At 66.0% G+C, this 23239-nt stretch overlaps 1 protein-coding gene across 1 annotated transcript; it reads right to left on the minus strand.

Moving 5' to 3' along the window:
* Positions 1 to 3085: 3085 nt before the first annotated feature.
* Positions 3086 to 23213, minus strand: PPP1R12C (protein phosphatase 1 regulatory subunit 12C). Its single transcript, XM_084906333.1, is given in 24 exon segments — positions 3086 to 3676; positions 4205 to 4255; positions 4449 to 4499; positions 4834 to 4938; positions 5303 to 5396; positions 5481 to 5521; positions 6118 to 6203; positions 6332 to 6379; positions 6382 to 6391; positions 6471 to 6553; positions 6948 to 7039; positions 7169 to 7225; positions 7227 to 7250; positions 8041 to 8108; positions 8192 to 8356; positions 8614 to 8687; positions 9835 to 9965; positions 10031 to 10104; positions 10773 to 10847; positions 10930 to 11074; positions 13081 to 13240; positions 18612 to 18730; positions 18824 to 18954; positions 22772 to 23213. Coding segments are annotated over 24 exon segments (2292 nt in total). The 5' UTR covers positions 23093 to 23213; the 3' UTR covers positions 3086 to 3589.
* Between the last annotated feature and the right edge of the window lie 26 nt (positions 23214 to 23239).

Here is a 23239-nt window from a genome sequence, read left to right on the forward strand (position 1 = left end):
AGGAGCTGCAGGCGCGCCTGGCGCAGGGCCGCTCGGGCCCCAGCCGCGCAGCCACGGGGCCCCGCGCCCCCGAGCCGCAGCTGCACCCGCGCTCCGACGCCCGGGAGGTCCGCGCCTGGCTGCAGGCCAAGGGCTTCAGCTCCGGGTGAGTAGCGGATTCGGGGCGCGTAGCGGATTCCGAGCGCTCAGAGGCGACGTGTTCTCATTGGCCCAGAGGGGCGCGTGGCGGGCCGCTGGGGAACCCGGATTGGCCCAAAGCGAGGGCCTGTCTGTTTGATTGGCATGTTTTCCCAGGCTCCAATTGGAGCCTCTGGAGGAGTCCCGCCTCCCTCCAAGCAGTGGCTCCGTGATTGGTGGGTTGGTGGGTGGGGATTCAGGCAGGAGCCTTATGCTGATTGGACAGACTGCGGGCCGGGCGTGAAGGGATTGGTGGGGCGTGGGAGGCTTGCGTTCTGATTGGCCGGCAGGCTGACCGACCGCGCCCCGCTGCCCTGGCTCAGGACCGTGGATGCGCTGGGAGTGCTGACGGGCGCGCAGATCTTCTCGCTGCAGAAGGAGGAGTTCCGCGCGGTGAGCCCCGAGGAGGGGGCCCGCGTGTACAGCCAGGTCACGGTGCAGCGCGCGCTGCTGGAGGTGAGGGGCCGCCCGACCGCCCGACTGCCCGTCCAGGGCCGGGACCGACCGGGGAGGGCGCCCAGGGCCCCGACGCCAGGGTCCTGATTCCCGCCCCGCCCCTGCAGGACAAAGAGAACGTGTCAGAGCTGGAGGCCGTGATGGAGAAGCAAAAGAAGAAGGTGGAAGGCGAGATGGAAACGGAGGTCATTTGACTCTTTTTCCCGGACCTCCGGGAACTGTGTCCGGGCGGCGGGCTGCCCCGCGCCCCGTGGGAGAACGGACTCTGCGTGCAGACTCCCCGCCAAGGGAACTAGACCCCTCGACGGACCGTGGACCTGATCCGACCCTGCTCTTCCCCGATCCCAGTGGACAAAATGGACCATCCCTGCTGGACAGTCCTGAGCGAGTTGGGCTGGCCGGAGCGGGAGGGGCAGGGAGGGGAGACGACGACGTAGGGACCGCGCTCAGGAGCCCTGTGCCTTGTCATGTGCTGCCCAGTCTATAAACAGCCTCCTCTTAACGGGCCATCTGCTGACCCTTTTCTACCCGGCTCCCAGGGGGCTCAGGAGCCTGCCCCCCACCCGGCTGTAACCTCCTGGGGGAAGGAATCCAGGTCCTGGAGTCTAGGAGGCGCTCCCACCTTCGCTGGTTCCTTTCTCTGCGTCCTCTCCTTATCCAGAGCCCATGGCCAGGCTTCCTCCGGCCCCCAGTTCACTCCAGAGGGCTCTTCTGAACACCCAGGGGCCCAGCCCAGACCTTGCTCTGGCTCCCCACTGCCCTCTTAGCCCCACAGCCTGGTACCCCAGGACCCCAGTGGTTTGGTCCCTGCCCACCTCTGCAACCTCGTCTCTTCCTCATTCTTCCACGCGTTGCATTCTGGGCCTGCCCTTCCCCAAATACTCCCCGAAACCTCTTCAACCACTGGTTTCAGCTGTTGCGACAGCAAGTCCCTGCCACCTGGTGCACTCCCATTCGGCCTTCCAGGGCCAGCGCAGGAACCCAGCTCGGCGAGGCCTGCCCTCCTCTGCCTCCCCCCCCCCCCCCCACCCACTCGGCGCTGTCCCACCGCCTGCCAGGGGCCCAGCCACGGAGAAGCAGCAGCTCCTACCGGTGACAGGCTTCCTGGCCACGCCCCCCCATGGCTTCCTCCCCTGGCCCCTCCCTCTTCCCCCGGAGCACCTCGGCCCAGCTCCCCGCCCCCCCACCCCCCACGGAATTCCTGCTGGGCCCTCCCCATGGAGCTCAGCTCCTACCTGAGCCACCCACCAGCTTCTCGGACCCACTGCTCTGCTTCCCTCTTCCTGCCGCCAGGCCCAGTCCCTGCGGTTGCTTCCTCCTGGGACAACCTTGCCCTCACAGGTGTCTAAACCTTAAACCTCTCATCTGGGCCCCAATCATTTCTAACAGAGGACTAGAGATGCCAGTGGATCCCCATACCTGCTTGCCCCCCAGTCCCCCTCCTTGGTAACCCCCACGCTGCCATCACTACTGAGGCTGCAGTGATTCGGGAACATGGGAGGGGCCTGCCTCCAGGGTGTCCTGGCAGGTGGGGCTGTGACAGGTATGGAGGGTGAACCAGCTGACCCACGAGCAAACGTACTGGTCTCCGTTTCTATCCCGCACCACCCTCCCCCAGGCTGTTCTGATGCAGCAGCTGGAGGGACCCCCTCGGCTCCAGTCCTCCCCCGGCCACACCCCTGCATGCAGCCTCTCCAGGCCATCCCCTACTGCCCTCCAGCCTCTTTGTGTCTCAATGTCGCACACTTAAACCCCAGGGCCTTTGCACATGTGTCCTCAACACCCAGATTCTTCCCTGATGCCTTCATGTATGTCTGAGCCAGCTTCTCGTGAGGCACACCACACACACACACACACCAGCCCCCTAGCCTGCCCCTGTCTTCTCTCCATAGCACCACCACCTAAACGCATCCCTTCTGTTGTTGGGCGCCTTATGCCTCTCCCAAGATGGCTCAGATCGCCGCCCTTCTCATTCACTAAGGTATCAGCATCAGGCAGGCCAGGGCCTGGCATGAAGGCATAAGCAGGAATGAATGAACAAATGAATAGGTGGGTGGACGAATGCCTGCCCCGTCCAGGAAGAGCGTGGCTCTGACAGCTCCAGCTGTTACTATGCAGGACTGCGCTCACCGTTATGGCTTCCTACTTTCTTCCGAGAAGTCAAATTCCCGAGTTTTCTATGTGAATCACCCCCATTTTAAATGCTGGCAGCTGCCTGTTTCACAAGCAGTGATGACAGGACCCCAGCTCCCCACCTCCCCTTCGCCGCCGCAGCCCTGCTGGTGAGCCTGTCAGCAGGCTTCCCGAGGCCCCTCCCCGGCCCGGGGAGCAGGCACCCCCGCCCTCAGCACCCCGCCGTGCCCGCACACCCAGCGGACACAGCGCCCCGCCTCCAGCAGGCTCCCCGAGGCCCCGCCCCCAGCACCCCGCCTCCAGCAGGGGAACCGGCCGCTGAGTGGCAACGTCACGACCTTTATTAGTGGTGCCTGTGCTATGTCTCGAAAATACCTTCTCCCCCTGCCCCGGGCGGCGCCGGGGAGGGGGCAGCAAAAAATAAAAGACGCCCTCCCTATTGCACACGGACCCTATAGACAGGCCCCCGGCCCAGGCCGGCGGGCGCTTGGCACGTTCTCGGATCCCTGCTCGGGGCGGGAGGGCGGCTGGTGGCAGCACACGTGAGAGGGGACCTCCGGGCGGCCGCCCCGGTCCTGGCTACTGGTCCTGGCACTTCCTGGTCCTCGGTTCCTTCTGGTCCCCACCTGGCTCAGCTCCATCTCCGTCCTGGCCTCAGAGGCCCCCCGCTCCGGGGGCTCCGTCCTCCCCTCCCGCCGGGAGGTCCCCCGGGCAGGCTATGGCTTCAGACTCCCGGCAGCCCTGTCACTCGTGTTCACACAGGGAAGGGGTGCGTGTGGCAGAAGCAGCTGTATGGATGCGGGGCGGGGCGAGGCCTCCGGGGTCACTTGGACAGCTTGCTGATGACGCGGATCAGGGCCGCGTTCTCGTCCTTGAGGCGCTGGTTGTCCGCGCGGAGGTTGGACAGGCCCTGTGGGGGGGATGAGGGGGTTGGACAGGCCCTGTGGGGGGGATGGGGAGGTCGGACAGGCCCTGTGGGGGGGATGGGGAGGTCGGACAGGCGGGGGGGGGGGGGGGGAGGGGGTATGGGGAGGTTGGACAGGCCCTGTGGGGGGGATGGGGAGGTCGGACAGGCCCTGGGGGGAGGGATGGGGAGGTCGGACAGGCCCTGGGGGGGATGGGGGGGTTGGACAGGCCCGGGGGGGGGGGGGGGGTATGGGGAGGTTGGACAGGCCCTGTGGGGGGGATGGGGAGGTCGGACAGGCCCTGGGGGGATGGGGGGGTTGGACAGGCCCGGGGGGGGGGGGGGGGGGTATGGGGAGGTTGGACAGGCCCTGTGGGGGGATGGGGAGGTCAGACAGGCCCTGTGGGGGGATGGGGAGGTCGGACAGGCCCTGTAGGAGGGATGGGGGAGGTCGGACAGGCCCTGTGGGAGGGATGGGTCAGCTGGACGCCCCGGCGGCGAGCCTCGGCCCCCCCTCGCCCCGTGAGCATTCACCTTCAGCTCCTCCTCCAGCTCCGCCGCCTTGCGCTCCAGCGCCCTGCGCTCCTGCAACAGACGGGGGAGGGGGAGATAGAGGGTGAGGGAAAGGTAAGGGTTTGGGGGGGCGGGGCTGGGGAGGGCCAGAGGGAGGCTGAGAACGGCGGGGGAAGGTCAGAGGGCCGGGTTAGAGGTCCCTGTGCCCCCTCCATAGGCTGGAATTGGGGACATGGCCTGGCCCCGCCCCGGCTGCCCCACTCACGAATCTCTCCAGCTCCAGGAGGGCCGGCCTCTCTGCAAAGCGCTCCTGCCGCTGGAGGGGGCAGAGAAAGCGCAGGGGTCAGAGCAACGTCCACACCGCAATGGCCAGGAACGGGGAACCAGCGGGGAGACTGGCCAGGACTCTGGCCGAGTCCTCTGCTCATCGCAAGCCCCGCCCCTTATTAACCAGGCCCCGCCCCAGGGCCCTAGCCCCGCCCATGGGCGCAGGGCCCGCCCCAGGGTCCTAGCCCCGCCCACTGGCGCAGGGCCCGCCCCCTTGAAGGCAGAGTTCCGCTCAGACTCCACCCCTCCGGCTCCAGCTCCTGACACACAGGCCCTGAGCCCTCCCTGCTGGGGTGGGTCACGGCAGGGCCCGGGCGCCTCACCTGCGTGGCGCGCTCCAGCTCCACCTTGAACTGCGCCAGCCGCAGCGTGGTCTCCGTCAGCGCCTCACGAAGCCTCTCGTTCTCCACGCGCAGCTCTGCGTAGAGCTGGGGTACGGGGGAGAGGGACATGGAGGGAGGGACATGGGGGGAGAGGGACATGGGGGGGAGAGGGACATGGGGGGAGAGGGACATGGGGGGAGGGAGGGACATGGGGGGAGAGGGACATGGGGGGGAGAGGGGAGAGGGACATGGGGGGAGAGGGACATGGGGGGGGAGAGGGACATGGGGGGGAGAGGGACATGGGGGGGAGAGGGAGAGGGAGATGGAGAGGAGAGGGACATGAGGTCAGGCCCGAGCTGCGTGTCGGCCCTTGGGGCTCACGGCCCACAGGTGAGGGCCAGTGAGACAGACAATGTGGGCGCGGGCAGAGGCCCTGACGGGCAGAGGGCAGGCTGCGGGGTTCGCCAACCTTCCTGAAGCCGCCGTCGGGCTCCTCCGATCCGGGCTGCGGCTCTGGGTTGAGGGCCCGCTGCCTCCGGGGGGAAGGGCCGGCCTTGGGAGTGCTGGGCGGAGGCAAAGCAGGCATCAGGGCGCTCCGCCATCCGACAGCCCGGCCCGGCCCCTGCCCGGCCCACCCCATTCTGTACCTGGATTCCGGGCTGATGTCCGAGGGCTTCGCCTCCTCCCCCTGTGGGCGGGGCGGGGTCAGTGGGTGGCCAAAGGGGGGTGCTCCCCGATCCCACCCCTGCCAAGGCCCACCCTCACCTCCGCCCGGGACCCCTCACCTCCGCCCTCACCTCGGCCCAGGCCCCCTCACCTCCGCAGGCCCCCCTCACCTCCGCCCAGGCCCCCTCACCTCCGCAGGCCCCCCCCTCACCTCCGCCCAGGCCCCTCACCTCCGCAGGCCCCCCTTACCTCTGCAGGCCCCCCCCGCTCACCTCCGCAGGCCCCCCCCATCACCTCTGCCCGGGCCCCCCACACCTCCTCCTGACCCCCTCACCTCCGCCCAGGCCCCCTCACCTCCGCAGGCCCCCCCCATCACCTCCGCCCGGCCCCTCTCACCTCCTCCTGACCCCCCTCACCTCCTCCTGACCCCCTCACCTCCGCAGGCCCCCCCCTCACCTCCGCAGGCCCCCCCTCACCTCCGCAGGCCCCCCCCTCACCTCCGCAGGCCCCCCCCTCACCTCCGCAGGCCTCCCCTCACCTCCGCCCTGACCCCCCTCACCTCCGCCCTGACCCCCCTCACCTCGGCAGGCCCCCCCTCACCTCCGCAGGCCCCCTCACCTCGGCAGGCCCTCTCCTCTCCCTGCCAGCTCTGCGGAGCTCCCGGGAGGCCTGCGGTCCGGGTCCCTGCCCGTCGGGCGCGTCTACTGGGGGAGGGGCAAGAGTGAGGATCCTCTGTGCTGTCAGGGTCCCTGGGCCCGAGGCTCCAGGCGCGGGGCGGACTGCAGCGGGAGGGATGGGCGGCTCAGGAGAGGCCTCCGAGGCCAGGCCTCACCTCTCTGGGCGGGGCCATCGGGATTCTCAGCCCCGGGGACTCGGGGCTGCGGGAAGGGTCCTGTGGGAGAGGGAGGGGTCAGAGGACCAGGGTGCTGGGCCCACCCCGAGCCCCGTCACCTGACCCCGCGGCCTCTCACCAGGCTCTGTGGGCATGGCTTCTCGGGCTCCGGGGCCTTCCCCGCCACCTTCTCTGCTTCCTTCAGGTCTGTCAGAGTCACGCCTGCAGGCACAGGGGCAGTCAGGGCCTCCTCCCTCCGACCCAGGAGCACAGGCCCCCAGCCTCCTCCCTCAGACCCAGGAGCCCAGGCCCCCAGCCTCCTCCCTCAGACCCAGGAGCCCAGACCCCCAGCCCTCCTCCCTCAGACCCAGGAGCCCAGGCCCCCAGCCTCCTCCCTCAGACCCAGGAGCCCAGGCCCCCAGCCTCCTCCCTCAGACCAGGAGTCCAGACCCCCAGCCCTCCTCCCTCAGACCCAGGGGCCCAGGCCCCCAGCCTCCTCCCTCAGACCCAGGAGCCCAGACCCCCAGCCTCCTCCCAGGCCCCCAGCCCTCCTCCCTCAGACCCAGGCCCCAGCCTCCTCCCTCAGACCTGTGTCCAGGCCCCGCCCGCCCCCACACCTGTGTGGACCTCCGGGACTGGCGCATGAGGCGAGAGCGAGCTTTGCGCTGGGACTCTGACTCCTCGTCCCGCACTGGCATCTGGTAGGACCTGCGTGGAGAGCCCTGACCTCAGGGAGGCTTCCTTTGGGGCCCGTCCCGGGCTGACCCCCTGGGGGAAGCTTCCTTTGGGGCCCGTCCAGGCTGACCCCCTGGGGAGACCACTGGGGGCCTCTCTTACCTCCGGCGGTCCCGCGTGTCCGCTGGGGGCGCTGTGGAGGCGGCAGGAGCAGCTGGCTCCTGGGGATTCAGGCTGCGGGGTCCTGGAGGGGGTGGAGTCATGAGGGAGGAGGCCTGGCGCTCTCACACCCGCACACCCTGTGAATTCACTCCTTCAACGGACATCACTCAAGCTCGCCTTCGAGGGCAGCGCCCGCCCACGGCAGCGAGCAAGAGCACAAGTGACTGCCCCGTGAGCCAAGCTGCGCAGAAAGGACGCGAAATCACAGCAGCCGTGAGGAGTTAGTCCATCTCAGCGCCCGCGGGAGGGCAGCACGTGGGAGGGAACAACAGCGAGGTCGGGGGACGAGGGCCTGGGGGTCTGAGCTCTGCAGCACTGGGAGCCGTGGGCCTCCGGGGAAGGTGACGGGACACAGACCGAGCAGACTGGGGCAGGAGGGGGGTGGGCAGAGGGACAGGTGGGAGCAGGGCGAAGCCTCAGGAGGCCGGAGTGCCCTGCTGACATATTTTTTTTTTTTAAATATATTTTATTGATTTTGTACAGAGAGGAAGGGAGAGAGATAGAGAGCTAGAAACATCGATGAGAGAGAGTCACCGACCAGCTGCCTCTTGCACACCTCCTACTGGGGATATGCCCGCAACCAAGGTACATGCTCTTGACCGGAATCGAACCCGGGACCCTTCAGTCCCCAGGCCGACGCTCTATCCACTGAGCCAAACCGGTCTCGGCGCCTGCTGACATATTTCACCGTGAGCTTTCACTTGGAGCAGCAAAGGGGAACAGGCAGAGCGGGGAGCAGGGAGCAGGGAGCAGCCTGCCCAGCGCAGCCGTGCTCGGGTCCCCGCAGCGGGGCCCGGGCCCCGGGTACTCACGGGGCAGAGGCCTCTGGCACCTTCCGGGAGGGAGTGGGGGTGATTCTGGCCAGCCGGGGCTCCTTGGCCTGCGGGGAGAGGGAAGGAGGGGGCTCTCTCTCCGGCAGCTCTGCCTGGCGGGCCCGCCCCGGCCTCGCCTCGCCGCACTCACCTGAGTGGCGGGCTGGGTCCCTTCCACCAGCGAGGAGGACGCGGAGCGCTGCAGCCCGGCCCCGGGGGCACCCGGCGCCCCCTGCCTGTCCGCAGGGCCCAGGGCACCCGAGCTCCCCGTCTTCTGGAGGCCGAAGCGCCTGGGGAAGGGGGCCTCCTCGGAGGTCTGGGGTCAGAGAAAGGGCTCAGCGATGGAGAAGGGGTCCCTCTTCCCATACATTTCAAGGAGTACCCCCAGAAGGACCACAGCAAACTACAATTCCCATCGGCCCCCGGAGCAGGTGCAACCAGAAAAAGATCGTCGGGCTGTACTGGAGGATTCTGGGAACTGTAGTTTTCACCCTATCGACCCAGACAAGGGATGGGCACAGGGTTCACGGGCGCCCCACCCCCCTGCCGTCTGCATGCAGGGCCTGCACTCACCGAGGGGCCTTTCGGGCTGGGGGGTGGCGGGGAGGACACGCCATTGAGGGTTCTGGGTTCTGCAGGGGGCGGCTCTGCTGGGTAAGACAATGAGATCTCAGTAAGAATGTGCCAGCAGCACCGGCCAGTGTGGCTCAATGGTTGAGCATCGACCCATGAACCAAAAGGTCACCAGTTTGATTCCTGGTCAGGGCACATGCCCAGGTTGTGGGCTCGATCCCCCCCATCACAGGGTGTGAGCAGGAGGCAGACAATCAATGTTTCACTCTCTCATCAATGTTTCTTTCCCTCTCTCCTGCTCCCTTCTATTCTCTTTAAAATCAACAGAAACATTTTTTTAAAATATATTTTATTGATTTTTTACAGAGAGGAAGAGAGAGGGATAGAGAGCTAGAAACATCGATGAGAGAGAATCATCGATCAGCTGCCTCCTGCATACCCCCTACTAGGGATGTGCCTGCAACCAAGGTACATGCCCTTGACCGGAATCGAACCTGGGAGCTTTCGGTCCACAGGCCGATGCTCTATCCACTGAGCCAAACCAGTTTCGGCAACAAAAACATTTTTAAAATAAAAATAAAGAATCTGCCAACTGCCTGTTAGAACCAGCCCCTCCTCCCTCAGACCCAGGAGCCCAGGCCCCAGCCTCCTCCCTCAGACCCAGGAGCCCAGGCCCCAGCCCTCCTCCCTCAGACCCAGGAGCCCAGGCCCCAGCCCCTCCTCCCTCAGACCCAGGAGCCCAAGCCCCCAGCCCTCCTCCCTCAGACCCAGGAGCCCAGACCCCAGCCTCCTCCCTCAGACCCAGGAGCCCAGGCCCCCAGCCCTCCTCCCTCAGACCCAGGAGCCCAGGCCCCAGCCTCCTCCCTCAGACCCAGGAGCCCAGGCCCCCAGCCCTCCTCCCTCAGACCCAGGAGTCTAGGCCACAGCCCTCCTCCCTCAGACCCAGGAACCCAGGCCCCAGCCCTCCTCCCTCAAACCCAGGAGCCCAGGCCCCCAGCCTCCTCCCTCAGACCCAGGAGCCCAGGCCCCCAGCCTCCTCCCTCAGACCCAGGAGCCCAGGCCCCCAGCCCCTCCTCCCTCAGACCCAGGAGTCCAGACCCCCAGCCTCCTCCCTCAGACCCAGGAGCCCAGGCCCCCAGCCTCCTCCTCCCTCAAACCCAGGAGTCCAGGCCCCAGCCCCTCTTCCCTCAGACCCAGGAGCCCAGGCCCCCAGAGGCTCACCTGTGGGGCCTTCCTCTTTCTCGTCGTCATCATCCCGGATGGGGGGCCCCCCCGCGCCCCCCGGCCGCCGCTCCTTGGACAGGTCCTGGAGGGAGATCTTCTCCCGGCTGCTCAGGCGGCACACGGAGCTCCTGGCGGGATGGGGGGGTCAGGGGCCAGCCCGGGCGCCTCCAGCCCTGCCCGGGAGACCCCGTACCTTCGGTGTTTGCTGCTGGAGGGCGGCTGGGGCTCTGGGACCCGGCTCTGGGAGGCTGCCTTCTGGTTCCGCAGCTGCAGGGAGAGGGGGCTGCTGGGAGGGGCAGACATGGGGTCCCCCTGGGTCCCACATCCCCAACACAGACGGCCGCCCGCACAGCTGCGGTCACGCCTTCCCAGGTGCTCCAAGGGGGGGGGTGGGGCTCAGCTCCGGGCGCAGGGAGGGCTGCGGGTGGCCCTGGCACCGGGGTCTCATTGTGCATGCACCATGTGCACCCACAGGCGTCCTGTCCTCCCTGGGCCTCCGGCTCCTTGGCTCCGGTCTCACCCCCAGAGGGGACTCCCTATGCTCCTGGGAGACCTGCTCCAACCCCTCCAGCCTCCCAGGTCCCTGACACACGCTCCCTCCCCCAGAAATCCACCAGAGCTGGGGCCGGCCGGAGTCTACCCCCTTCCCTCTCCGCTCCCACAGGCCCCGCCTGGTGCTAGTCGGAGGGGCCCTGGGGTGGCGAGGCCCAGCCTGCACCCCTGCGCATCCTCAGAGGGCCCCACGCAGCCCGCCCCTGGGCTCGGTGACCAGAGGGAATGAGCACTGCCTGGGGAGTCAGGGCCAGAGCCCCCCCCACCACCACCACCCACCCTGCAACAGTTCGCGGCTGCGAACCCCACATGCAGCCGCGGAGCCCTGAGGGGGGTCTGAGGGGGGTGACGGGAGGGGGAGGCGGGGGAGGGGCGGGACTCACGTCCTCCTGCTTCCGGGCCAGCTCCTCCAGCAGGCTCAGCACCTCCTCGTCCGCCAGGTCGCAGGGCCGCTGCCCCTGGGGGAGGGCGGAGGGGCAGATGAAGGGGCGGGGGCTCCTCACCCCCCACAGTCCCAAAGGAGGGGGGGCTGGGCCTCACCGCGTGGGTCAGCGAGTCCATGCCCCCGCCGTGCTCCGCCAGCAGGCGGCAGGCGTCCTCCACGCCCCAGTGGGCCGCCGCGTGCAGGGGCGTCCAGCCGTCCCCGTCCCGCAGCTCGGGGTCATAGCCAGCCTGGAGGAGCAGCCTGGGGGTCAGAGAGGCTGGGGTCAGAGGGCTGGGGTCAGAGAGGCTGGGGTCAGAGGGCTGGGGTCAGAGGGCTGGGGTCAGAGAGGCTGGGGTCAGAGGGCTGGGGTCAGAGGGGCTGGGGTCAGAGAGGCTGGGGGTCAGAGGGGCTGGGGGTCAGAGGGGCTGGGGGTCAGAGGGCTGGGGTCAGAGGGCTGGGGTCAGAGGGGCTGGGGTCAGAGAGGCTGGGGGTCAGAGGGGCTGGGGGTCAGAGGGCTGGGGTCAGAGGGGCTGGGGGTCAGAGGGCTGGGGTCAGAGAGGCTGGGGTAAGAGGGCTGGGGTCAGAGGGGCTGGGGGTCAGAGGGCTGGGGTCAGAGAGGCTGGGGGTCAGAGGGGCTGGGGTCAGAGGGGCTGGGGTCAGAGAGGCTGGGGGTCAGAGGGGCTGGGGGTCAGAGGGCTGGGGGTCAGAGGGGCTGGGGGTCAGAGGGCTGGGGTCAGAGGGGCTGGGGGTCAGAGGGCTGGGGGTCAGAGGGCTGGGGTCAGAGAGGCTGGGGTCAGAGGGCTGGGGTCAGAGGGCTGGGGTCAGAGGGCTGGGGTCAGAGAGGCTGGGGTCAGAGGGCTGGGGGTCAGAGGCGCTGGGGGTCAGAGGGGCTGGGGCCTGGAGGAGCAGCCTGGAGGTCAGAGAGGCTGGGGTCAGAGGGGCTGGGGGTCAGAGGGCTGGGGGTCAGAGGGCTGGGGTCAGAGAGGCTGGGGTCAGAGGGCTGGGGTCAGAGAGGCTGTGGTCAGAGGGCTGGGGTCAGAGGGCTGGGGTCAGAGAGGCTGGGGTCAGAGGGCTGGGGTCAGAGAGGCTGGGGTCAGAGAGGCTGGGGTCAGAGGGCTGGGGTCAGAGAGGCTGGGGTCAGAGAGGCTGGGGGTCAGAGGGCTGGGGGTCAGAGGCGCTGGGGGTCAGAGGGGCTGGGGCCTGGAGGAGCAGCCTGGAGGTCAGAGAGGCTGGGGTCAGAGGGGCTGGGGGTCAGAGGGCTGGGGGTCAGAGGGGCTGGGGGTCAGGGGCTCATGGTCAAGGACCGGGACAAAGGCTGTGGAGGCAGCACCAGCTGGGACAGGCTGACAGAATCCGGGACCAGGGGTACAAGCCCAGTGTCCCCAGCCCCTCCCACAAGTGACCCCTCTGCCAGCAGCCCCGACCTCTAGTCCTACAGCTGGGGGCGGGAGCAGCTGGCGGGCCTGGAGCCACACTGGCTGCCACGCTGAGGGTGGGGGCCGGGATGCTGCAGACCCCACAGCACGGAGGATGGCCTGTGGCAGAGGATGACCGGCTGCAGACGGTGGCAGCAGCGACATGGACAGGACCGAGGTGAGTGGCAGAAAGGGGGTGTGCACCCTAACATGCCCCACACAACCAAGCCTCGAAATACGTAACAGAAACGGATGGAGCCCCGGGAGGGGTGCACAAAATCCACAGCGTGGTGTCTCATCACACCTCTTACGTAACTGCCACAATGAGCAGACGGAGAAATAAACCACCGAGGACACAGATTTAAATGGCACGTCTACGAAGCTGACCTAATAACCTACATACAACACTGCCTGACAGCGCAATTCTTCCCCACCTCTCTTACCCCGGAGAATAAAATAAAGCAAAACTTCAACAAATTCAAGAAATCCGGAACCATACGGAACCCCATTCTCTTGACCACAGTGCAATTAAACCAGGACATGGGTAATGAAACAAAATTCCATGTTTACTTGGAAATCAAGAACATACTTCTTAAAGAATCCACGTGTCCGAGAATAAAAATTACGTGTTGGAAAAATGTTTTAAACGGGATGGCGATGGAAGGTCTATACATCGAGACGTATGGATGCAGCTAAGGCTGTATTCAGAGGCAAACACGTAGCCTTAAGTATAATACATAAATTAAGAAAAAGCGGCAAGGGACAAGATTCACAGGAAGGTATAAGACAGCGAGAAGGAACAGACGGGCCCCCCAGAAAGAGCAGGGGAAGGGGGGAGGGGTCCCTGCTCACCTCATCACCTCGATGTAGCCCTTAGCGGCCGCCACGTGCAGCGCGGAGGCCCCCGTGCGGGGGTGCCGGGCCTCGGGCATGGCGCCTCCGTTCAGCCAGCACCTGGTGTCGTGAAGGAGCAGTTCTTCCTCGGCTCGCTTGGCTGCCTCCACGTCCACACCTGGAGGACAGGAAGGGGTGGCGGGTGGGACTCTGACCCCAAAGCCAGGAAGCGCAGCTCACCCTGTGCCTTCCCCCTGTCCCTGTCCGTCTGTGTGCTCCTCCGGACTCAGAGGTCCCAGGCCAGCTCACCCACTTCCCTATCACGTTCTGCGTGGCCCGGCGTGCCCCTAAGCGTCTCTGAGTCCCTGCAGGGGGGTGAGGGGGGAGACTGGGAGAATGGGAATCACAAGCATTTTCCCACTTCAACCTAAGAATCCCCTTGATCAGGGGTCCTCAAACTTTTTAAAGTGGGGGCCAGATCACGGTCCCTCAGAGAGCTGGAGGGCCGGACTATATGAACTACTAATTCCTACTGTAACACCTCAGCTGCGCTCACTGCCAAAAAAACCTGGCGGGCCGGATCAGACTCCTCTGCGGGCCGCATGTGGCCCGCGGGCCGTAGTTTGAAGACCCCTGCGATTGTCCTTTAAAGTCTGATGCTCTACCGACTGAGCTATCTGGGCCCTTTTGATCATCCTTTAAAAAAAAAAAAAAAAAAATTCTTGCCGAAACCGGTTTGGCTCAGTGGTAGAGCGTCGGTCTGCGGACTGAAAGGTCCCAGGTTCGATTCCGGTCAAGGGCATGTACATTGGTTGCGGGCACATCCCCAGTAGGGGGTGTGCAGGAGGCAGCTGGTCGATGACTCTCTCTCATCAATGTTTCTAACTATATTTATCCCTCTTCCTTCTTCTCTGTGAAAAAATCAATAAAAATATATTTTAAAAAATTCTTACTGATTTTAGAGAAAGGGGATGGAGAGAGAGATAGAAACATCAATGATGAGAGAAAATCACTGACTGACTGCCTCCTGCCACCCCCCACTGGGGATCAAGCCAATAACCCCAGGCATGTGCCCTTGGCCAGAATCGAACCCGGGACCCTTCAGTCCATAGGCTGACACTCTATCCTCTGAGCCAAAACGGCCAGGGCCTGATCATTCTTTTTTAAGGGTAGCACCTAAGCCGAAACAGGTCTGGCTCAGTGGATAGACCATCGGCCTGCGGACTGAAGGGTCCCAGGATCAATTCCGGTCAAGGGCATGTACCTTGGTTGCGGGCACATCCCCAGTGTGGGGCATGCAGGAGGCAGCTGATGGATGTTTCTCTCTCAATGATGTTTCTAACTCTCTATCCCTCTCCCTTCCTCTCCGTAAAAAATCAATAAAAAAATATATTTTTTAAAAATTACGAAGCTTAATTACCTGTTTCATTTTTTTAAAATATATTTTACTGATTTTTTTTTTTTACAGAGAGGAAGAGAGAGGGATAGAGAGTTAGAAACATCGATGAGAGAGAATCATCGATCAGCTGCCTCTTGCACACACCCCCACTGGGAATGTGCCCGCAACCAAGGTTACATGCCCTTGACCGGAATCGAACCCGGGTCCCTTCAGTCCGCAGGCCGACGCTCTATCCACTGAGCCAAACCGGTTTCGGCTACCTGTTTCATTTTACTTTTACATTTTTAAGTATATTTTTGTTGATTTTCAGAGAGGAGGGGAGAGGGAGAGACACACGGATGGGCTGCCCTCTGCAGCCTCCGCCGGGGCCCGGCCCGCAGCTGGGCAGCGTGCCCTGACTGACGGGAATGGATCAGTGACCTTTCGGTGCACAACGAAGCCCCGAGCCACCGCCAGGCCGCTCCTGGCCTCCTGGGAATGCACCTCCCGGGGGATGTGCATACTCCGTGGCTCACTCACACCGGCTTTCCCGTGGACACAGCGGCCTAGGACCCCCACGCATCGCCACCGGCTCAAAGTCAGGACGGCAGACAGAAGCCGGTGCCCTCGCTCAGTCACCCCACTCCCCGCAGCCCCAAGGGGACCGCCACCCTGCTTAGCTGCCTACACACACAGCACACCCCACCCCACCGCCCCGGCTGAGGGCGAACCACCGGAGCCCGGGCTCCCCGCTGGCGCCACCTGGTGGCACCTGGGCCTCACGCCAAGCGGACACCTTGGGCGGCCCTGCTGCCAGGGACAGGGCTGCTATTCCAGGAATGTGTCTGCTCCGTCAGGCCATCTCCGGGCGGCGATCTGGGTGGAGGCTGAGCATGCTGGTGTCTGGGGGCCCGCCCTCTCCCTCACCCTCTTCCTTACAGGGACCCCCGCACCCCCCCACCCCGCCCAGTCCCAGGCTGCGGGGTGCCAGGCTGCAGAGGCAGGGGCCAGGCTAACTGCTGGCTGCCTCCAAGCGCAGGGGGACTGTGTTCCTTCGTGCTATCCCCCCTTTTCCTGGAGACCTGCCTGTGTGTGTTGACAGGCGGCAGCCGGGGGGAGACGGGGGGAGGGAGACAGGCCACTGGGTTTTTTAAGAGTTTTTTTTTGGTGTGTGGCGGTAAAATGAAGATTAACATCAGCTCTACTGACGGTGCCATTTGAAAATGTCCAACCGAGTGTGCTGTGCAAGCTCCTGAGCCGCACCCCCAGTGCCAGTGGCTCCCTGTGCCCCTTCCCAGCCCCTGCGGCCCACCTGTCTACTTCCGGTCGCTGTGGACCTGCCTGTCGGTAAATAAAGTTTTATTGGGACACAGCCAGGCTCACACCCTTACTCCTGTGCCTTCCCCACTGTGGCGGCTGCACCACGTCCAAACTGGGCGCCACCCCGCCTCCCAGCCTGGAACTCCCTCGTCTCTTCTCTAAATGCTTTCAAAATACGTATATATTTTTTTATTGATTTCAAAAGGAATAGAGAGGGGGAGAGAGAAACATCAATGAGAGAGAAAATCACGGATCGGCTGCCTCCTGCACGCCCCACACTGGGGATGGAGCCCACAGCCCGGGCCTGTGTCCTGACCGGGAATCGAACTGTGACCTCCTGGGTCACACTCAACCGCTGAGCCACCCGGCCGGCTAAACATGTTTTTTAAAAATTGATTTTCGAGCCGAAACCGATTTGGCTCAGCGGTAGAGCGTCGGTCTGCGGACTGAAAGGTCCCAGGTTCCATTCCGGTCAGGGGCATGTACGTTGGTTGAGGGCACATCCCCGGTACGGGGTGTGCCAGGGGCAGCTGGTCGATGTTTCTCTCTCATTGACGTTTCTAGCTCTCTCTCTCTCTCCCTTCCTCTCTGTAAAAAGTCAATAAAATATATATTTTTTTAAAAATTGATTTTCCAGAGAGAGAAACATCAATGTGAGAGCGGAACATCGATCGGCTGCCTCCTGCACAACCCCCACTGGGGACGGAGCCCACAACCCGGGCTTGTGCCCACCCGGGAACCGAACCTGCGACCTCTCGGTGCGAAGGACAACACTGAGCTGGCAGAGCCCCGCGGGCCGGGACCAGAGCCCTCTGCAGCGGGCAACACAGACACGGTCCCCGTCAAACAACAGCTCCCCCTGCGGCCACCGCCCTGCCGTCTGTCTGGGCGTCCGCCTTCCCGGTGCGTCACGGACACGGACCCACACCTTGTGCTCCTGTGACGGCTCAGGGCACTCAGCGGCTGTCCCTGAGGGTCGCCCTCGGTGTCGTGTGTGTGTGTGTGTGTTGTGTGTATGTTGTGTGTTTGTGTGCGTATGTTGTGTTGTGTTTGTGTGGGTTTGTGTGGGTTGTGTGTGTGTGTGTGTGTTGTGTTTGTGTGTGTTGTGTTTGTGTGTTGTGTGGTTGTGTGTGTTGTGTGTGTTGTGTTTGTGTGTTGTGTTTGTGTGTTGTGTGTGTGTGTGTGTGTGTGTGTGGTGTGTGTGTGTGTGTGAGGATCTCATTCCTTCTCAGGCTGCACAACATCCCGTACAGCCAGGCCACACACCTGTGGATGGACACGGAGTGCCCGCCTGCCAGTGGCCGTGAGTACAGCTGCTGGGAACGTGGGTGCACAAACCCCTGGGCTGAGCCAGCTGCATGGCGTCTGGCCCTCGCCCTCGCCCACCGCCCTGCGGACCGCTTCTGATGGCAACAGCCCAGAGGGCCGGCGCCGGGCGGGACCTGTGCTCCGGACCGGGCAGCACACAGACCTAGAGACCAGCAGCCACGAGAGAGGCTGAGGCACGGAGGCGGCAGTGGACAGGCCTAGTGGCCAGCAGCCACAGAGAGGCAGAGGCAGGGAGGAGGCAGCAGGAGGTCAGACGGGCGGCCGGCTGGCGTGGCTCGGTAGCTGGGCACAGACCCCTACGACTCAGGAGGGCACGGTTCCCAACCAGGCCGGGGCACACGCCCAGGTGGAGGGCTGGATCCCCAGAGTGGGGTGTGCAGGAGGCAGCCGATCCATGGCTCTCCTTCATCACTGATGCTTCTCTCTCTCCCTTCCTCTCCGAAGTCAATAAAACTGTATGAACCAGGAAAAAGTTTTCAAGGCTATTTTTGAAAAAGTCATCTGAACCGACGCGGTGATGGGCTGTGACCCCGTAAACCTGCTGCGACCGGGAGCCTCAGTGAAGGTCACGCTGCTGGGAGCTGGACGTGTCTGATGAGAAGCCTCAGGCAAGGAGGGACCCCCAGCAGGCGGCCAGGCCCATGTGCCCCGCAGGGGTCTCTCTCTCTCTCTCTCTTGCACTCACCTGCCCAAGGCCAGGCCCTGACCACCCAGCCAGGCCCCAGCGGGGCACTGGCATCAGGTACCCCTCCACATCCGACAGAGCCCTGCCTCCACCCCAGATGGCGCTGCCCACCTCCTGTCCCCCACCAGCAGGGATGCCGGCCTGGGAGCTGGGCACCACAGCCACACTCTCACCAGCGCTCCTGCAGGCCCCGCGGGCACCACAAGCCCCCGGAGACCCGAGCTGCTCCTGCCCCAGCCCACCTGCCCCGCCTCCTCCGCCCGTCCCACACGTCCGCACGTCCGCGTCCTGCGTCCTGGCGGCTATTTTTAGGTGCCTCATTTTTAGGTGCCTCTGGGAGTGGTCACACCCCGCTGAGAACCTGCTAGAAGCGATGCGCTCTCCTTAGAAAAACAAACAGGCCAGGCACGTGGGGTCCCGGGCCACACGCTGAGGACCCTGGGCTTCGGGGCACATGGGGAACCCACCCACAGGGCACCTGCCTTCTACTCCCTCAGCAAACGCCTCCGCCGGGCCCCCATCCCTCCTGGGAGACCCCCCCATGAGCCCCCCCGCCCCCGCCATGTCCTCCGCTGCCGGGGGGTAAATGCCGATCGGGCCCACGCCAGCCTGAGCGCCGCTCTGTGCCCAGGGGTGGCACAAGCACTTCCACGCCCTCACGCAAGGTGCCCAGCGACCGTGGGAGGGGGTGTGACACCCCCATCTCACAGGTGAGGAAACTGAGGCACAGAGGGAGTCAGAGGCCTGGGAAACAGAGGGCCAATCTCTGAGGCCCGACTGCTGACTCCCAGGGCCCCGCTCCGCACCCCGGGGCGCGGCAGGAGCCCCCAGGCCCACCTCGGCGGGCGATCTCGGCCCTCAGCAGCCCCTCCATGGCGTCCGCCTCGGCCAGGTCCAACGGCAGGTCCCCGTCGCTGTTGACGGCGGCAATGTTGGCGCCATGGCTCAGGAGGTACCTGGGGCGGGGGCGGGAGGCGGTCAGGCTGAGGGTCCGAGCCCGGCCCCCTCCCCCAGGGCCTCCCCCCAGGCCCCGCCCCCGGCCCCCTCACCGGGCGATGTCCAGGTAGCCGCAGGAGGCGGCCACGTGCAGGGGCGTCCAGCCCTCGTTGTCGGCCTGGTTCACTGTGGCGCCCTGCTCCACCAGGAAGCGCACTACCTCCAGGTTCTCGTCGATGCAGGCCTGGGGGAGGGGGGCACAGCAGTCAGCCCTGGCTCCTGCAGATCCCACATCTGTCCGGCCAGGGGCCCTGGGACAGCCCCAGGCGCCGAGTGGCCGTGAAGTTCAAGGAGGAGGCCTGACGGCCCTGGGACAGGCCCTGCGGCCGCTCTGCTGTATGCCATACCCAGCTTCCCAGTGGGTAGGTGGGCGGCAGCCAGAGCTCAGCGAGGCCATGAGGGGCTCCAGCTCCCTGCGTGTCGGGACTGGATGGAGAAGGTGCCCCTAACCCCCAGCAGGAACTCTGGCTGGTACCTGTTGTCAGCCGGGACCTCCCCCCAGTGTCACCATCCCATCACCGACAGGACGGGCTGCAGGGAGGGCCTGAGGGAAGAGGCCCGGTGCCCCCAGGCCCAGTGGGTGCTCTACAGGGGCCGCCCTGAGGGGAGACCACCTGCCCCCGCAGCCATGGCTGCTGCCCTGGAGTGCAGGGCAGAGTGGGGGTGGGAGCGTGTGCGGGCCTGGGGCCGAGGACCGCGGCTCATGAGTACTGAGGACCAGTCACTGCGCTGGCACGGACCCCTGTTTTCCTGTGTCTGTGTGTGTGTGTGTGTGTTTAAATATATGTGTATTGATCTCAGAGAGGAAGGGAGAGGGATGGAGACAGAAACATCCATGATGAGAGGGAATCACGGATCCGCTGCCTCCTGCACGCCCCCACTGGGGATCCAGCCGGCAACCCGGGCCTGTGCCCTTGACCCAGAATGCAGCCGTGACCTCCCGGTCCCTAGGTCGATGCTCACAGGCCGGGCAGGACCGTTTTATGAAGAACGGAAGCTCCGGGGACCGCAGCCCAGGCGCACGCACACGCCGGCGGGTCCAAGGGCCGTGGACCGGCCCCCGGCCCTCACCTCTCCGGGCTGCCCCTCGTGAGGGGGGAGGGTCAGGGGGGAGGGGAGGAAGCGGCGGGCCGAGCATGAAGTCATGGAAACTCGGGCTGCGCGAGGGGGGCCACACGTGCCCTGGGAACGGGGTGAACTCTGGGCTCCGTTTATTTCCACCCGGTCGCCATGGCGACGGCGGAGGGGGGGCCAGGAGGGAGATGGGCCTTTCCCTTTCAAGGGCCTGGCCGGGCACAGGCATCCCGTGTGAAGATGCCTGCGGCCGGGCACCAGGGACCAGGAATCCAGGCCCGGCCCCGCCCCCTCCCACTGGGCCCTGCACTCCCCCGGCCAGACCACCGAGTCCCGGCTCCCAGGCCCTCCGGCCCGTCCACACCGCCGGCTCCCAGTCCCTCCGGCCCGTCCACACCCCCGGCTCCCAGTCCCTCCGGCTCCCAGTCCCTCCGGCCCATCCACACCGCCGGCTCCCAGTCCCTTCGGCCCGTCCACACCGCCGGCTCCCAGTCCCTCCGGCTCCCAGTCCCTCCGGCCCGTCCACACCGCCCGGCTCCCAGTCCCTCCGGCCCGTCCACACCGCCCGGCTCCCAGTCCCTCCGGCTCCCAGTCCCTCCGGCCCGTCCACACCGCCGGCCGGGGTCACAGGGCGATTTGGGGGTGGAGGAGAGCATGTTCCCTGGCCGAGTCTTGAGAACGGGGGACACACACACACACACACACACACACACACACACACACGGGCAGGGGAGCAGCCGGCCCGGTCCACCTGGGACTGGGGGCTTCCAGGGTCATCTCAGACACCTCAGACCTGGGCCTGACCTCTGGCCTGTCCTCCCTCACCCACAGGCGTCCTCGGAGCTCCCACAGCCTGGGCCCGAGGCGGAAGACCACCTGGAGGATGGCCTCTGGGAAGGGCCAGGGCACACTGAGGCCGGGGACCCTCTCCCCGCTGGCCCGACCTGGCCCCAGCGAAGCGGACCCTCCTCTGGGGGAGAGAATGTCCCAGGGGGCATGAGGGTCTGGGCCGGAGACAAGCCTGGGGGTGGGGGGAGAGGAGGAGGGTGAGCACTTAGACCAGGGACAGCGCCACCCTGCTGACCCCCGAGGCTGCTACACACACACACACACACACACACACACAGCCTCCCTCCTTCGCCGGCCCTGCTGGGAGGCCTCCACCACTGGCCCCATTTTACAGATCAGACAACTGAGGCCCAGAGAGAAAAGACGCTGACCTGAGGTCTCAGCTGCGAGGGGCTGAGGCTGGGACTCAGGGCTACTGTGCACGCACTGGCCCCCCTCGCCTGCCAACCGTACCCTCCTCCCGGCTCCACCCATAGCCAAACCCCAGGGGCTCCGGCAGGGAGGAGGGGCTGGGGCCGGATCGGTCAGGGTCGGGGGAGGGGATGGAGGCTCTCCCGTGGCCAGTCTGGTCCCTGGTGGTCCCACTGTGTGTGGGTGGGGGTAGAGGGAGACAGATAAAACCACCCAGAACCAGGGAGAACCCGGGGCATGAGCGGCAGCCAGGGTGTCTCAGAGAAGCACCCGGGCCTGGCCGGTGTGGCTCAGTGGTGTGGCCCCGACCTAGGAACCAGGCGGTCTCACTGTGTGATTCCCCGCCAGGGCACAGGCCCGGGTTGTGGGCTGGATCCCCGGTGGGGGGCGTGCAGGAGGCAGCCGATCAGCTGACGATTCTCTCTCGTCGTAGATGTTTCCATCTCTCCTTCCTCTCTGAAATCAATGAAAACTTAGTATTTAAAGCTGAAACCGGTGTGGCTCAGTGGATAGAGCGTCGGCCAGCAGACGGAAGGGTCCCGGCAGGTTTGATTCTGGTCAAGGGCATGTGCCTTGGTTGCAGGCACATCCCCAGCGGGTGTGCAGGAGGCAGCTGATCGATGTTTCTGACTCTCTATCCCTCTCCCTTCCTCTCTGTAAAAAATCAATAATATATGTGTGTGTGTGTGTGTGTGTGTATATATATATATATCTTTTTTTTTTTTCTTTAAAGGGAAGCATACAGGCCCAGGATGTGCAGGGGCTGGGCTAACGGGGTTCTAGAACCCCCAGGAAAGGCGTCAGGACAGAAGGCCCGGAGATGGCACAGCCTGGGGGAGGGAGAAGCCAGCCAGACCCACCGCAGGCAGGAGCAGGTGAAGCAAGAAGCCCGGAGGAGGGAGGGGTGGCTCGGAGCCAGGAAGGGGTGGGGGTGCTGAGAGGGTGCAGACCCGGCCTGGGCGCAGGGAGCCGGGGGCAGGGGCAGATGCGGAGGTGCCCGCAGGAGGGGCATCCGGGGGAGAAGGCAGGAGGCGGCGGGGCCAGCAGGAGCATTAGGAGGGCGTGGGCGTGGAGGGCGCAGGGGTGACCCAGCCCAGGGAGGCGCCCCTTGGAGGGCGCAGAGCCTGCGGGCGCTGTGAGGGGCGGTGTGAGCGCTGGGTAAGGCGCATCCTCATTCGGCAACGGATGGGCGAGCCCAGGGAGAGCTCCAGGGAGGAGCGGGGGACCCGGGCCCCGGGCCGCGGGCGGGAGGACCTGGGCCCCGGGCAGGGCCGGCGCAGGAGGAAGCGCAGGCCGGAGAGAGAGCGGGGCCGGCCTGGAGGGGAAGCAGCAGCGGGCCCGGGGGCACCCGTGTTGCCGGAAGAGGTGGCACCGACCCGGGAAGCGCGGCTGCATGGACAGCAGAGCGCGGCGGCTCCGATGGGGGAGGCAGACACCGGGAAAGGGCGCTCAGGACGCGGGCAGCGCCGGGACAGGTCGGGGGGCCGCCTGCCAGGGTTGGGGTCCAGGGAGAGGGCAGCGCAGGGGGCTCGGACCCAGGCCGGTCCCAGGGGCGCAGGCTGCACCGGGGAGCCGGGGAAGGGGGCTCGGACCGGGGCGGGGCGTCAGCCCGGGGCCGGCATCGCCGGTGCAGACCCCGCGGGGAAGGAGGGGCGGCGGGCGCTGACCTGGTGCAGGGCGCTGATGCCGTCGGCGTTGGTGGAGTCGAGCACGGCGCGGGCGGGCGGCGGCGCGGCGGGGTCGGGCTCGGCGCCGGGGTCGGGGTCGGGGCCGGCCGCGCGCAGCATCAGGCGCGCCTCGTCCAGGTCGCCGCCCGCGCAGGCCGCCAGGAACTCGGCGGCGCGCTCGAAGCGCACGGTGCGGACGCGCCGCTCCCCGGGGCCGGGCTCGGCGCCCGCCCGCGCCCCCCACTGCCGCAGCTGCTCCCGCCGCCGCTCGCGGGCCGCCGCCGCCGCCGCCCCCGGGCACGCCCCGTCCTCGCCCGACATCGCGCCGCCCGCCCGCTCCGTGAGCGAGCGAGCGAGCGAACGAGCGCCCAGCCTCCGCCGCGCCGCCGCCGCCGCCGCCCGCCCCGGGGCCGCCGGGAACTGCCGCTCGTCCCGCGCCGCCCGCCCGAGGCGCTGCCGGCCCCGCCC

The sequence above is a fragment of the Pipistrellus hanaki genome (assembly GCF_964339955.1).
Source record: "Pipistrellus hanaki genome assembly, chromosome: 15".
Lineage (NCBI taxonomy): Eukaryota > Metazoa > Chordata > Mammalia > Chiroptera > Vespertilionidae > Pipistrellus > Pipistrellus hanaki.